Here is a 14,422-nt window from a genome sequence, read left to right as displayed (position 1 = left end):
GATTTTATTCACACCTGATTGGGAAAATAACAGAGACAGCGCCTGACTTGGTGAGCTCTTTTGGTTATAAAACACTGCTTTATTTTATTTATTCTGTGCTTTATCCAAGAGGTGTCAACCATGTTACCCCACATTTATGTTTCTTTCTAAGATTAAAACAACACTGCTTCCTTTTTCAGGTGTAAAATTCTCCCTCCTCGGCCAGTGTAACCTCTTTCATTATGAATACTAACCAGGTAAATTAAGTTTCACACACAAAAATTACTTCTGTCATTTTTTTGTTTTCTTTTGATGATTCTGCAGTTTCTGTACAGGATTTTCATACTTCAGTATCTGTCTCGTACCTACAGGCACCTGACCACGTCTATGACAACATGGGGTTTCAGTCTGATGGACTGAGACCCCCTCCATACAACCAAAAGCATGGTGTGTACCCGCACATCCCTCAGGACACCCCCAGCTATGTCTCCGTCACTCCTAAACCCGTCATCAACACACACCAGACTGTAACACCTGTAACACCTGCAACACCGCAGAGGATGGGACAAAAGAAAGGTACAGTAATGTTTGATTTGCTTTTTGTGGAGAAAAATGTGGGTAAATATTGACTCTGAGACAATCAAAAGAGAAACACCTGAATACAGAACAATGTTCCATAAAATACTTCCTTGTCAGATCTAAGACTGTTTCTCTTTTTTACAGTTAGATATATATTGGGTACTTGCTTTGCAAAAGAGGCATTTATGTTAGTAAACAGTTAAAGGAAGTTATCCTGTTCTTCTATTATGACCCCTAACTTCTCATTTTGTTATTTCACATCTTTTCCTAATCCGTCTTTCAATCTTTTCACATGGGACCCCTGTTCAGAAACACATCTCAAGAGGGATAGAAGTAACTCAAGTTTGGTCCATCAATCAGTTAAAATGCTTGAAGAATTCAGAACGCCATCCTGTCACTCAACAAAGTTCCTCTGTCCCTGATATTTGCATGTGTCACAGATGTAAATCCTCATGGGCCTGTCATTTGAATTCTATTTTTCAAACTTGACATAACTTGGATAAGTTCAATCAATGACTCTTTTTTTGTCTGGTCCTGCAGGTGGAAAGAAGTGTCCCTGGAAAACTATGATGTGTGCAACTCTGTGTGTGCTGGCTATCCTGGGAGTGGTCGCTCTTTTGCTCTGGTACTTCTGTAAGTTCATGTGTGGAACTAAAAGCTCCTGTGATGATTTTTTTTCTGGCAGGTTGTGAAACAGATTAAAGTTGATGGTGAGGCCTTTATATACGAGCTACAAAAGCAAATACAAAAACCATTCACAACAATATTGCTGGTCACTGTTTTCCGTTTTATTTTTTTATTTTTCTGAAGTGTTAACTGTGTAATAACTTTTTTCATGGGTTGGTGTGATTCTCAGTGTATTACCAGTGTTTGCTGGGGAGGTCGTGCAGTAATGGAGGGAAGTGCCTGAGCCTGTCTCAGTGGTGTGATGGTGTTCAGGACTGTCCTAAGGGAGAGGATGAGTCTCGATGCTGTAAGACATTAGAATAAAACTCTAAATGTTTCACACAAATGAACAGTGATCTGCAGCTGGCTTAATGCTTTCTACCTCTCATACAGTCCGCCTTAATGGAAGAAACTCCATGCTGGAAAGTTTCTCCCGAGACAGCCATAAGTGGATGCCTGTGTGTGCTGAAAACTGGGATGACAGCCATGGGCGATCTGTGTGTGAGCAGATGGGATACAGAAGGTGATTCATTTTTTTTCTTTGGCCGATTATTATTTTACCAGGGAGATGGAGCAGTCTTGGTTAAAGTAGAAAGATGATAACAAAAAAAAAAAAAAAAAAAAAAACAGTTGACAGGAAAACATCAAATTCAGACCTTGGGAGTTTCAGATGACATGATGAAATGGTAAAAAATACTTAAGGGATTTTTTAATCTAAACTATACAGAAAAAGTTAAAAAATATTAGCAAAATTACCCTTATGTATATATAAATATATGAAAGAAATAAAGGAAAATAATTCTTTATTAAAATAAAAATTTACAACATTCAAACTTTCAAAATGTATTGTCACATACTGTAACTGTAAACATAAATTAGATAATTTTTCAACAAGTAAAAAGTACAAACAAATGTACACAGGCAGAACAAAGGTGAACACATTTATACAATTTTTTGTCTCACTTTTTTTTTTAGGCTAAATTATTTTCCTTTTGAGCCAAAGCAAAAGTTAAGAACTAAGACTTTTTCTTCTGGTCTTCCCCACAGGCAGGATTATGTGTCCTTCACAGAGACCAGTGCAGGATCTTTGGCCTCTGGGGGATACGTGAAGCTGAAGTCTGAAAGTGAACAGAGCTCACGTATTCAGTCCAAGCTCACCTACAGGTAACGCCAGCAGACCTGGAACGACCAGGATGTGATTAAAATCTGTGATGTGCAGTTTCACTGTGTTACTTTTTAAAAGGATATGATGTTTGATAGATAACCAAATAACGTAGTTTGCATAAGACAACATGTTTTCTATTTCAGCCAACTCAGTGTTTACACTGTACCTGTGCTTGTAACATGTCCTCTCTTGATCAAAAATCAACTACAGAAAAAGGAAGTGCTCTTCTTTTTCAAAACAGTCCACTTTGTCCTCGCTTTTCAGACCTTTTTCAGCAGCTTTTCAAATACTTTTTCTGGACATTGACAATTTGGAAAGATGGATGGTGTGTCTTCACTTCAGTGAAAGTGAAGTCAATATAACCTATCTCACATTCTCTAACATCTAGGGCTCATGATGTCTAAGTTTTTGCAATAAAAATCAGCTGGTGGAGCCAATGAATGTGGAACAGCATTCATTCTGACAAAAAAACCTCAATTTAATCAATTAAAACATAACAGATCCATCGGTTCATAGTATTTGCCAGAAGAACAATTGTTTGTGTCAGTTGGAAGTATAACTGCAGCACACAAAACAATTACTACACAAATACTAAATGGTAAAGATTTATTTTAAACTTAGAGCTCAGCTTTATAGCTAGTGTCAACTTTAAAAGCTGTTAAAAATCTATTTTGTCATATGGAAATATTAAATATTTCATTGCCTTTTTCCATTTGCAGCAAAAGCTGCTCAACCAGAGTCGTCAGTCTTCAATGTATTGGTAAGTCACTGCACAAAAATCCTCTGGAGACTTGTCCTCAGATAAATCTGTTGCTTTATTATCTTACGCTTCTTTCATGAAGGAATGAAAATGAAAAGTGAAGGATGTTTCATTATTTCCCCTCATCCCCAGAGTGTGGTAAATCCTTAAAAGGCCCCAGCTCTCGCGTGGTTGGTGGTACTGAGGCAGTGGTTGGGGCGTGGCCATGGCAGGTCAGTCTCCAGGTTTATCCTCATCAACACATCTGTGGAGGCTCCATCATCAGTCCTGACTGGATCCTCTCTGCTGCTCACTGCTTCCAGGGGTGAGTCTGGACACCTTCATGCTAGTCATCACTATGAATATTGTTATTCTGATGCTCATTCAGGACAGAACCTGAAACTTTTGTTCTCTGTGTTATTTTCCCTTTGTAGGCATAACTCCGTTGCCTTACGGTGGCGTGTGCTCTATGGTGATGTTAGCCTGAAGAGACTGAGCTATACCGCCTCCAGTGCAGTCAGTAAAATCATCAGCCATGAAAAATTTGATCCTACAACTAATGACAATGACATCGCTCTACTAAAGCTCACCAGGCCTTTGAAGTTTTCAAGTAAGTTCTTTTTAGTGAAGTTTTTTTTTTCATTAGTTACGTTCAGCACCGCTTTAATGATACTGTAAACAAACACTGTATGTGCTTGTGTGTGTGTGTGTGTGTGTGTGTGTGTGTGTGTGTGTGTGTGTGTGTGTGTGTAGGTAGAGTAAAGCCAGTGTGTCTGCCAAATGTTGGTGTAGACCTCTCTGCAGAACGTCAGGCCTGGATAACAGGATGGGGAGCTTTACGATCATCTGGTGAGCTTAATCCGTTTCATCTTTATTCAAATAATGAACAGGGCCCATATGCGCTTTCATTCATTGAACAAATGGGACCATTATGCCTGAAATACACCAGATACGTCTGCAGCGCGACTCTGCTGTGTTTGTCAACTTACACCAGCTGCTTGTTCAGTCCGACAAGCAGCACGACTGACAGACAGCTGGAGTCACGAGAACAAAGAGTTCCCACGCTTCCCTCTCCATTGATAAGCCTCTCTTCAGTCATGTTGGGCTGTAAAACCTCAAACCTGTTCACTCCTGGTCTGACGCCACACATTATGTCTGTTTCATCTTAGTCAAGCTAAATACGAACTGATTTTGACATGGTCTATTTTATTTTGAAAGTCAGTGGGTGTTTTTAGGTAGTTTCCGATCACAACTTCCTGTCTCGCTCGATCTTCCCTACGCTAAATTATGTGTTACAGTGCTGCATCTGTCAAAACTAGGATAGCTGAATATTACCTGCAACATGACAGAGCAGCCACACAGACATACTGCAAAAAAAACAGATCCTGTGTAAGTTCACACATTGGTTTGAATGAAACCAATTTGATCTGTTTGCCATAATGGAACGGAGACGCAGATATATCCAGTGTAGTTTAGCCGTTAGTCCTAACGTCTTAAGGAACGGCTTGTTTGGCTGCAGCATTCACTGCAAGCGCGACTCCAAAAAATCAGCCAGTTAATTACACCATGAAAGTAAGGCAGGTGCAGATTATGTCATACTTCAGGGGAACTTCCTGGCAAACCTCATCAAACAAATTCAAACTATCATGCCTACCACTTATAAACAACAATAAACCTGGCAAGTGGTAACAGTGTGACTGAGAGAAGATCAAGAAAGACATTTTTCAGAAAAAATTGACATTTTATTTCAAGAATATACAAATCACTATTATTGAGTCAATCAGACAAAAAACAAAGAGATAGGGAAAGTTTTGCAATCCTGAATAGAGTGAATCCTTATGGTGTTCCTGAATACATAGTAGAAAACACCCAAAACCTTTTTGACTCCTTCAAATCAATAATTCAAGATCAAAACTGGTAAAACTGATGGCAGCAAGCCTTGTCAGTTTGAGACTTCAAGTGCCTCCCTCATCTCATCTGTTAACAGAAAAATGTCTCCTAAATCTAAATTTCCTGTATGGGTCCACGTCGCCACCTTTTCAAGGGATTGTCCACTGTCTTTGCATATTTTGTCTTGCGGTAACGCATTGCATGATGTCTGACTTTAAACAGACAAACAGGCTCTGTAATCCTGCTGTTAGCACTTGTGGGGTCTACCTCAATTAAATATAATACTGCTTATGGAGTTTTATTTTATTTTATTTTTTTCCTCAAACAATCTATTTCCCTTGCTCATGGCTGGACATGCATACAGGCCCAGGCCTTTAATTTGAAGGTGTGTTACAATTTTTAGAATAATATAAAGCAGACACAGGGTCTACTTATCAGATCAATGTCCACTTATCAGACATTTTCCAACTATACCCTGACCATATTGTAAAGTAAAAAGTACTTTTCAGCAAAAAACAGATTTTTAGTTATGTTTTATTTGAAGAAGGAACTTTAAAGAGGGGGTATTAAACAAGGATATGAAGCAACAATGCTGTGTGTTTAAACTTAACATGCAGATTTTTTTAAACAGCTGCAATGAGGTCATTGCATAAGGACCCCCTAACTGGTTCATGACACATTGGAGAACTGGACCTAAAACACCAAGGACAACCAATAGCCCTCCCTCCAACAGGCAGGCTGGCCAATCAAAAGAAAGGGGGTTTGTGGTGTAGGAAGTTTCAAAGAGGCAGCAGCTAAAATGAAGCATTTCAGTACAGAGGCTGAAATAGGGAAATGATTTTCTTTTTAGCTGTAAATCATTTAAAGATACTTCAGTGATACCTTAAGGACAGTAAAAAAAAAAAAGCCAGTAAAAAAGAACAATACCCCCTCTTTAATAACTCAACCTCACACCCAAATGCCAAAAACACCTGTAAAAGACACACTCAAATTGAATTACATGCTATTCTTCAACCTTCTGATGCACATTAAAAAGCTTGGTCACTCTGACATTGTAACCTCAGCGGTCAAACTTATTGTAACTGTTTATCACTGTTTAGTCACAAATAGCAGCTTGGTGTGTATAGCATTTTTAAGCGTGTCCAGTGATACACAGAAAAAAGTCAAAGTCAAAGAAAGTCAAACTTCCTTAGTGTGGTAAATTAAGGGGCCAAAACAAAGTTCAGAACCTCTCTTTTCACTCCTGCCTGTAGATGATTTATGTGAAACTTCAAGGTCACCTGTTATACAAAGTACCACAAAGAAAATGGCAGCTTTCTATGCTTCACTGAGCAACCCTGGCTTAACAATCATTGTTTTTTTGTTTTTTCAGGACCGGGCCCTGACATACTCAATCAGGCCCAGGTGACCATTTACAGCAGAGAGACCTGCAACCAACCACGAGTGTTAGACGGAGAGGTCACAGAAACCATGATCTGTGCTGGGAAACTGGAGGGAGGAGTTGATACGTGTCAGGTTAGTCTGAGATCATCCTGGGTCACAGTCACTCTCACACCGAAGTCTGATATTAATGATCTGTTTGCTGCAGGGTGACAGCGGAGGACCCCTGGTGGTGAAGGAGGGAGATGTATGGTGGCTGGCAGGGGACACCAGCTGGGGGATTGGATGCGCTCTGAGGAACAAGCCAGGGGTCTACGGCAATGTTACCTACTTTCTAGACTGGGTGTACACACATATGAAGGTATAGTCTGTCAGTGTGGTAGACATGCTCTAGATACATGCTTTATTTTCTTTACAAGCCACTGATTGTTTACCGGAAGTGAACTTAGTCATTTGTTTCCAAAATATGGGAGCGTCTGAGACCTGTGATAAGAGACTAAGAGCAGGAAAGTCCCACTGCCAGAAAATCTAAACACAAGGACGATACTTCCTCATTTGATTTATTGCCTCTGTAAACATTTGCCTGATTAATTTATGATCTTTATCACCAATTTTAAAACTTCTTTATTACTGTGTGTTATTCATTTTGACCACAAAGTAGAGTATAATTCATGATGAGGCTTTCTTCTAAGTCACTCTAACAGCAACCTGTCAACCAGCCTCTAGTCTACTTTGAAAAAAGAGTCCTCCCCCCTCTTTCCTTTAGTCCTTTAGTTGTGAGCCTGGTTCTCCCTTTGTAAACTGTTCTCCTTGTCTCTTTCTAAGACTGCAGTCAAGCTGATAGAGCTTTGCAGGGGACTGAACATCACACAGACATCAGGATTTGAGTCTAGATTTTAAATGAGTTAAATTATGTTTAAATTATGTTGATTGTGTAAGTGGCTGTTAAGAGCCAAGCTTTTGTGACAGTTCTCCTTGCAGTTTCCCAACAAAGAGACCAAGCTGTACCTCACACTACCACACTTTCAAAGAAAAACAGGCTTCCTCTTTGAGATGAAAAGACTTTGGGAATAGGTGCTTTAAAAAGTAAGACATGAAGAGCTCTGAGGTCTTACATATATGTGCAGGAAAAAAAAGCTAATTATGCAACTTTTAATCGTCGTCAGTCCCCTTGTAAATGTAATAGCAGGTATATAGGTAAATATATATATAGATAAACACAGATACACACATTCCTACTTTCATATTTACCCCAAAAATGAAAGTTCAGAGTGGAGGAAAGGGCGCAGGGTTAGGGGAACCAACAACATGCAGTTGTGTTTCCTAAAAGGTGTCAGTGGAAGTTTTTTTTTTTTTTTTTTTTTTTAAATTCATAATGGCTCAATCCAAGATATTTAAAAATAAAATTTTTCGTACCCTATTGGTATATTGTTTTTATACTTTCCAAGCAACTCAGTTGTCATTTTTATCTTCAAATATTTTGAAAAAATATGTTTTTCTGGGCTTGCCAATTCAATGTGGCTCACATCAGGTCTGATACAATATTGTTTTACCAAAGATGAAAGTCAAACACCCTGTTTGGATTGCTTGGACACTATCATGGACTTTCTGGACATTCAAACAGAAGCATATGATGAAGAACAGACAAATAAAGAAAAAAAAACTTTCATCCCTGATAATGACAGATCTATGACAGCTACACATTTAATATGAAAGCAAACAAGTGATAAAGAGCTGTGACAGTTTATGACGCTAATATCCGGCTATCATTAGAGGGATAATCTGAGATTTCAAAAGCAAAGTTGTAAAATAAAATCCTCATTCTTATTTTACGTAATGTTACTCTTCTACCCTTGTGGCTTTAAGTTCGTTCTCATGAATTTGTGACTTGGTTCTTGTATTTCTCCAGCTTTAAACTTCCAATCTCAATGTTCTTCACATCATTGATTTGGCCTAATCTGCCATAACATTTTATAGAATAGAATAGAATAGAATAGAATAGAATAGAATAGAATAGAATAGAATAGAATTACTTTATTGATCCTAAACTGAGAAATTGTTTGGTTTCATGTACACAATCTGCGTGTCCTGGTTCAGAGTTTAAAGAGTGCATTTCTTTTCTTTTTCTGTCTCCACAGAATGATTGACAGATCGTCCAGGACACCTGAAGACAATCTTTTTTTCTAATAATCAGCCATTTTTACTGTATAACAGACTTTGCACTTTAAATCTGAAGCTCTGAAGTAATTGATCAAACTGATTTTAGGCAATACAAAAGCAGAAAATATGCACAAAAATACGAGTTGTATCCTACAGTTTTTATATGTCTCTGTATGGTTAAACTTTTTTTAATATAACCCTAGTTATTTATTTGTTGGATTTTAAAACATTTTGCACAAAGAGATTATTTTTGGACCCTTTTGTCTACCTTTCTCTGATGTGATACCGGATGAAGAAGAAAGCATTTTAACACAGTGCAGACTCCTGCAGATTTTCTCTTTGCAAGGTACAACATCACTTTACTTCCTACATCCACCCGTTTCCGCAATATTGACTGATCAAACTCCACCTGCTCAGGAAGAATGTAAAATGTTATTTAAAGCTCAGGAGATGATAAGTGAGGTTGTAAACTTCCAGAGTAAAAAGCTGTCACGTTCAGTCATGACCTGATGCTGTTTATCTCACGTGAGGGCACATTTACAGCTTAATGACACCAACATGCCTCTTTTGATGATTACAACCAAAACACTGGTTTGTAGGTTACTGTGTTTTTGATAATAAACAGTACAACATGTGAAAGTCTGAGCTATCTGTGTCTGTGAGTGGTGTGTGATCTAAGGAGGAAGGAGTTTGCTAATTTCAAAGGTGAGTCTTTTATAATGTCCTCAATATGTTGTGACACAGAGTCAATTTATGATGTGCTCTGTGTGTGCTGTTGAGATGGAAGGAAATTCATGTCTTGCATGTAAAAAGAAAACCTGACTGGTACTCTGTGGAGCTCTCTGTAGTGAGGCTTCCTCTTCCTTATGCATCATTCTATCACCCTGGTTTGTTTGTCCTGGTTGTTCAAAGGAAAAAGAGCAAACGTCATCAAGATACAGACTTCTGGAGAATTGTTTTGTTGACAAAATCCATAAACCTTTTATAACCCTGACGTCAGCCTCATTTACTGTAACACAATGCTGTGCAGTAGTTTTATTTCTTACAAGCGGCAGTAAAAAGAAAAAGAACACACTCTGTTCCTTGTTCCCTCTGTTTGGAACCCTGTTTAATGTCTTGTATCATTTCCAGAGAAGTGTTTTTGAGTGTGGTTAACTTTTAACGATTGAAATTATTCTCGGAGATGTTTATGATCGACTCGAGAGAGTCTCGGATCAAACACGGAAATTAAGATTACGAGTATGTACAGGCGGAAATGATGATGCAGAAATGAGAACTAAAGAAAGAAATCATGACAAATGTAAGTATGTTAAACACAAAAATTATTTTAGATTATTATTTACAATTGTATTAGACTGCTTGAGGGTTATTTGTTCTCTTACTGCGTCATATATATTTTGTCTTACCTTTCAAAGACTGGATTTACTGAATGAATGGAGCTAAACGCTGCTTCTGCAGTCAAGATGCGTGCACATCTTTGTGATGACGTAGACGATAATACCTCTACATAACATAATGCAGCAAAAACATTTTGACATACTGCATTTAAGAATTTTATGACAAAATGTGTCAGATTATCACAAACACTAGCGTCATAATATAATGATTTATAAATTTATTACATTATTACATTTGGGGCATTATTATATTATTATAGGACGTGCTGGTTCTCAGGTGTGAGCTAAGAAGTGACGACATGGATCTGTCCTTCTATCCATCGTTATTGGAAATGTAAGATCTATCTCCAATAAGATGATGAGCTAGCCGTGCTAACCGAGCAACAGAGGGATACCAGAGGGCAGATTAGCATCATGCTATTCACAGACATGGCTAATGGAGCTAACATCAGACACAAACGCCACATTGGAAGAGCTTCACCTGCTGTGAGCAGACAGTATACAGGAGACAGAGATGGAGCATGACTGAAGAAGCTCAGTCCTGGACCCTGTGGAGGTGGAGGCTGGCTGAACTGGAGAATGATGAACAAGCTGTCAGCATCTATTTTCTTATGGGCTTTTTTGCACTTTCTATACACTTTCTTACTTTTGTTTTCTTGATTGCTGCTGTGACTTCAATTTCATTATACTTTTTACAATGACAATAAAGTTCTATTCTATTCTATTCTATTCTATTCTATTCTATTCTATTCTATTCTATTCTATTCTTATTACATAATGCGGTGCTGCAAAAACCAGAACATACTTTGCCAAAATCCATTAAATGATCAGTATTTGCACCAGCCCCATATGATCATGACATCAGCCTTTGTTGGCAGAGTTCATCTTATGAATGTTACAGAACCACTCAAACATTTCTTGATACAAATAAGTGGAGCATACAGAGGTTACAAACAGATGTGCTAAGTGTAGTTTCATGGGGAATGTGCAGGTGAATCAAATCCCAAACAGTCCATGAGCCAGTAACAGGCATGGATTGCTCTTTGCTTTATTGACCACTAGATGTCCTACTGGAGCACTGTGTGTCATTGAAGCCTCAGGTAGTGAAACATGTTTTAAAGGAGCTGTTGAGAAAGTTTCTTCTGACATGCAGAAGCCTTGATACACACTGGGCTCCAGGAGAATCTGCTGTGACTGCCAGTTCAGTATGATTTGAGTTTCAAATACAGGCTGTTTGTCAAAAATATAAACATTATGTCAGGTTATTTCATCAAAAATTACACCACGGGTGGACCATCAGATGTGCTGTTTCCCAGCTCACAGTCACAGCTGTGACAGTTTCAGCACAGTGTTGACTCACATTTCTACACCTCTAACTTGACTAGATGGGAGGCCTCCATCATCAGCTTCTCAGGAATCCTCACCAAGAGGAGGACAGGATGAAGATAAGGTGAGTTATGAAATAAATGACACCATTATTCTGAATGTAAGTGTTTACTCAGATGAACGGATGAACAAGGAGTATTTCTTACTGGAGCAGGCAGAAAAAAGACAGACTGCTCGGTCAACAGGTTCTCAGTGAAGTCCACATCATTCTTCAAATCTGGAAAGTGATCTGTCTCAATTCCCACCTGGACAAACACGCAAGCACAAACAATTTAGACTGATGACTGTTGCCATGTCCATTAAACACTCACTTCAAGTACTGACCATGAGATACACAGCTCCTGAAGGCATCACGAGGCTGAGGCCGGGGACCAGGGATAGCTGGTGGAAACACAGCTCTGAGTTGGACTGAGGAGAAAAAAGAGAAACCGTTCAGTCAGTCTGACGTTAGTGTTAGTCAAAGATAATGAAACGTACAAACTCCTCCTCCTCTTCCTCCCCTCAGACTGTTTACCAAATAAAAACTTTTCAGATATTCTTTGATAATATGTCCCTGAAATGGCTCCGATATTATTTTGATGTTGACAGAAAGTTAAAGAAATAGAAAAGCAGATTAGATGTGTTTAAAAACTACATCTCTTGTTCACCTGGAGAAAGCTGATGGTCCTATAGTAGCAGCTCTGAGGTGTGTTATTGAGGATACTCTCCAGGGCTCCCTGGACCATGCTGCAGGCTCCAAGAATATGCTGACTCAGTTTCACCAGACCCTGCCTGATCTGTAGAGGAAACATGTAGAAGTTTAATAATCAAGACCTTGTAAAGTCAATTCACAATGAACCAGATGTACCTCAGGTCTAAATATGTTGTTTCTGTCATTAATGAGGATCAATCCCATTCTCCAACAGGGGCCAGCCAGCGTTTTGACGAGCCCACTCTGCTCTGCTCACACACAGTCACACAGTCACACAGTCACACAGTCACACTGTAATGTTTTCTATCCAACATTAGGTGGTGATATCGTACCATGGTGAAAATGCTGCAGCTTGGTAGAAAAAAAAGTTTGGGGAGTTGTTCACATGATGAATCTTCTGTAATCAGATCATACAACACAGATGGTAACAATACAATCACCCTCCACTTCATTAAGTTCACCTGTTCAGCTGCTAGCAAACACAAATATCTAATCAACCAATCACATGGCAAAGACTGTGAATGTGGAATAGCTGTTGGTGCCAGACGGACTGGTCTGAGTGGACTTGAAATACCGAGGTGAAACTGAAACAAACACACACAGACTGAGCAGACAGAGCATCCTCTTACCACCCAGGGATGAACTTCTCTGACTCCGGCCAGTGCTCCTGGTCATAGTGAAAGAAACCTGCTGGGGTCTCCATCGTCACGCCTTTAGGGACGCGTTTTCCGTTCAATGTGCAGTCGTGATCAATCAAGGGTGAAGTTCTTTATGAGGGTGGGACCTTGTTAGTGCAGGTAGGAGTTTCACCCAAAAAGGTTAAACAGTTTTCGACCGCCGTAAGTTGAGGCAGCATTGTGCTGTAGGAGGGTGAACAAACATTTGGTATCTGTATTAGACAAGTAAAACGTTTGGTATGTAAAATAAATAGACTGACCATTGAAAAAGCAAGTGAAACGTTTCATTAATCAAAAGCCAACAGGAGCGCCTCGATTGTTATACAGGTGTAGCACCTCAGTGCCTTAAAGCATTGGCTGGGCCTCTTCAATAGTTGTAAAATAAAACTTCTGAAATTATGAAATTGTGAATTTTGAGATGTCAAATTTATGAGATTCAAAGAGGTGTGTGTGTGCGTGTGTTTTTTTCATAACTGTTAACTTTAAGTCACAAAAAGATCAAATATAAAAAATGTCAAAAAAGTTCAAACAAGAGACAAAAGGCATACATATTAAAAAAGGAAAGAATACCTGAGATTAAAAAAGGAGTGCAATAGGCCTACAAATAATGAAAAAATAGATGAAAAGTGAAGACAAGACAAAACTTAATTATAAACCCTTCCAAAAAAGAAAAAAAGATATCAGTCAAGGTTTTGAGATAAAAAAAAAAAGCAATTACAAGAAATAAAAGTCAAAATTCAAGACATGAAAAGAAAAAAAGTCAGCTTTTTGATAAAAGTCCACATCATGAGACAGATGTCGATTCTGTGATGAAAAAGGAGTCCTCCAATTCATCAAGTTTTTACCATCAAAACCATCCATGGATTGATCTTCGTGCTTGCAAAATCATTTAAGGATACTTTTTAATATTTTCTGAATGTCTGCCTTCGGTCTGTTCTGATAAATACACACTGAATCTTAACAGCAAATCTCTGTTAATATTCATTTCGTACCAATCGCTCCACCGGCTGTTTGCCCTCTATTCTATGTAAACAGTTCAAAATGATCTGGCTTAAATTTGTGGATTTCCTTTCACCTGACTCTAAACCCACCTCCATTTAGTTCTGCCTCTCTTGCTGAACTTGGTAAGTGATTGCTAGATTAGCAGATGTTTTTACCATGTCTTTAAAGGGTAAAACGATGCAAAGAGGCAGTGTACAGTAACGGCTCAGGCTGTAACCGCGCTTTACGATTTAGAAATACCAGTATTTAAAATACACTTCCAAGTAAAGATGTCATTAAACTCACCTCTTCTCTCCAAATGTTGATATATTTTCATGTCGTCTTCTTCATCTCACCATTATCTCATAACTAATAAGAAAGGTCCGCTCCATACTGCCCCCGCACGGTCGGGATGGGTTTCGTTCATCCCGAGTTGACCAAAAGGGAGACGCTTATCTCTTTCGGTATTTGAGTTGCCCGATCAAACTTTCCACTCACTTAAGTTTCAGTTTGTATTTTCTTGAATAATAATTAATGATTTGATGCATTTCTACATCAAGTCGTGTTTGTGCTGGATGCGCAAGCGTATGTAAACCACCGGAGTGGACGTGTGTTTAAAAAATCAATTATTTGAAAAAGAAATGAAATATTTTTTTCAATTAACTCGAGCATGCATCGGAGTATTGATGATTTGGGCTTTTATAAAACTTTTTAATATTTTAAAAATATTAA

At 38.6% G+C, this 14,422-nt stretch overlaps 2 protein-coding genes across 2 annotated transcripts; one reads left to right on the top strand and one right to left on the bottom strand.

Moving 5' to 3' along the window:
• Positions 1-344: 344 nt before the first annotated feature.
• On the top strand, positions 345-8,744 carry tmprss2 (transmembrane serine protease 2; the record flags this gene model as incomplete). The annotated part of the gene is made up of 12 exons (XM_074672486.1): positions 345-555; positions 1,099-1,191; positions 1,415-1,531; positions 1,618-1,747; positions 2,272-2,388; positions 3,109-3,149; positions 3,282-3,453; positions 3,563-3,738; positions 3,882-3,977; positions 6,391-6,533; positions 6,607-6,759; positions 8,537-8,744. Coding segments are annotated over 12 exons (1,458 nt in total), but the record flags the coding sequence as incomplete, so codon positions are not given.
• Positions 8,745-9,104: 360 nt separating this feature from the next.
• On the bottom strand, positions 9,105-14,067 carry LOC141791193 (tyrosine aminotransferase-like). The gene is made up of 6 exons (XM_074671457.1): positions 13,997-14,067; positions 12,662-12,892; positions 12,365-12,429; positions 11,989-12,117; positions 11,666-11,749; positions 9,105-11,586 (listed from the first exon to the last, which is right to left on the bottom strand). The coding sequence occupies exons 2-6, from the start codon at positions 12,705-12,707 to the stop codon at positions 11,431-11,433; spliced, it is 480 nt and encodes a 159-aa protein (XP_074527558.1). The 5' UTR covers positions 12,708-12,892; positions 13,997-14,067; the 3' UTR covers positions 9,105-11,430.
• Positions 14,068-14,422: the final 355 nt, after the last annotated feature.

Source organism: Halichoeres trimaculatus, unplaced genomic scaffold (genome assembly GCF_033239565.1).
Source record: "Halichoeres trimaculatus isolate MK-OKI-2021-1 unplaced genomic scaffold, fHalTri1.1 fHalTri1_scaffold_6, whole genome shotgun sequence".
In the NCBI taxonomy this organism is placed as follows: domain Eukaryota; kingdom Metazoa; phylum Chordata; class Actinopteri; order Labriformes; family Labridae; genus Halichoeres; species Halichoeres trimaculatus.
This window is presented reverse-complemented; position numbering and strand designations above follow the sequence as displayed.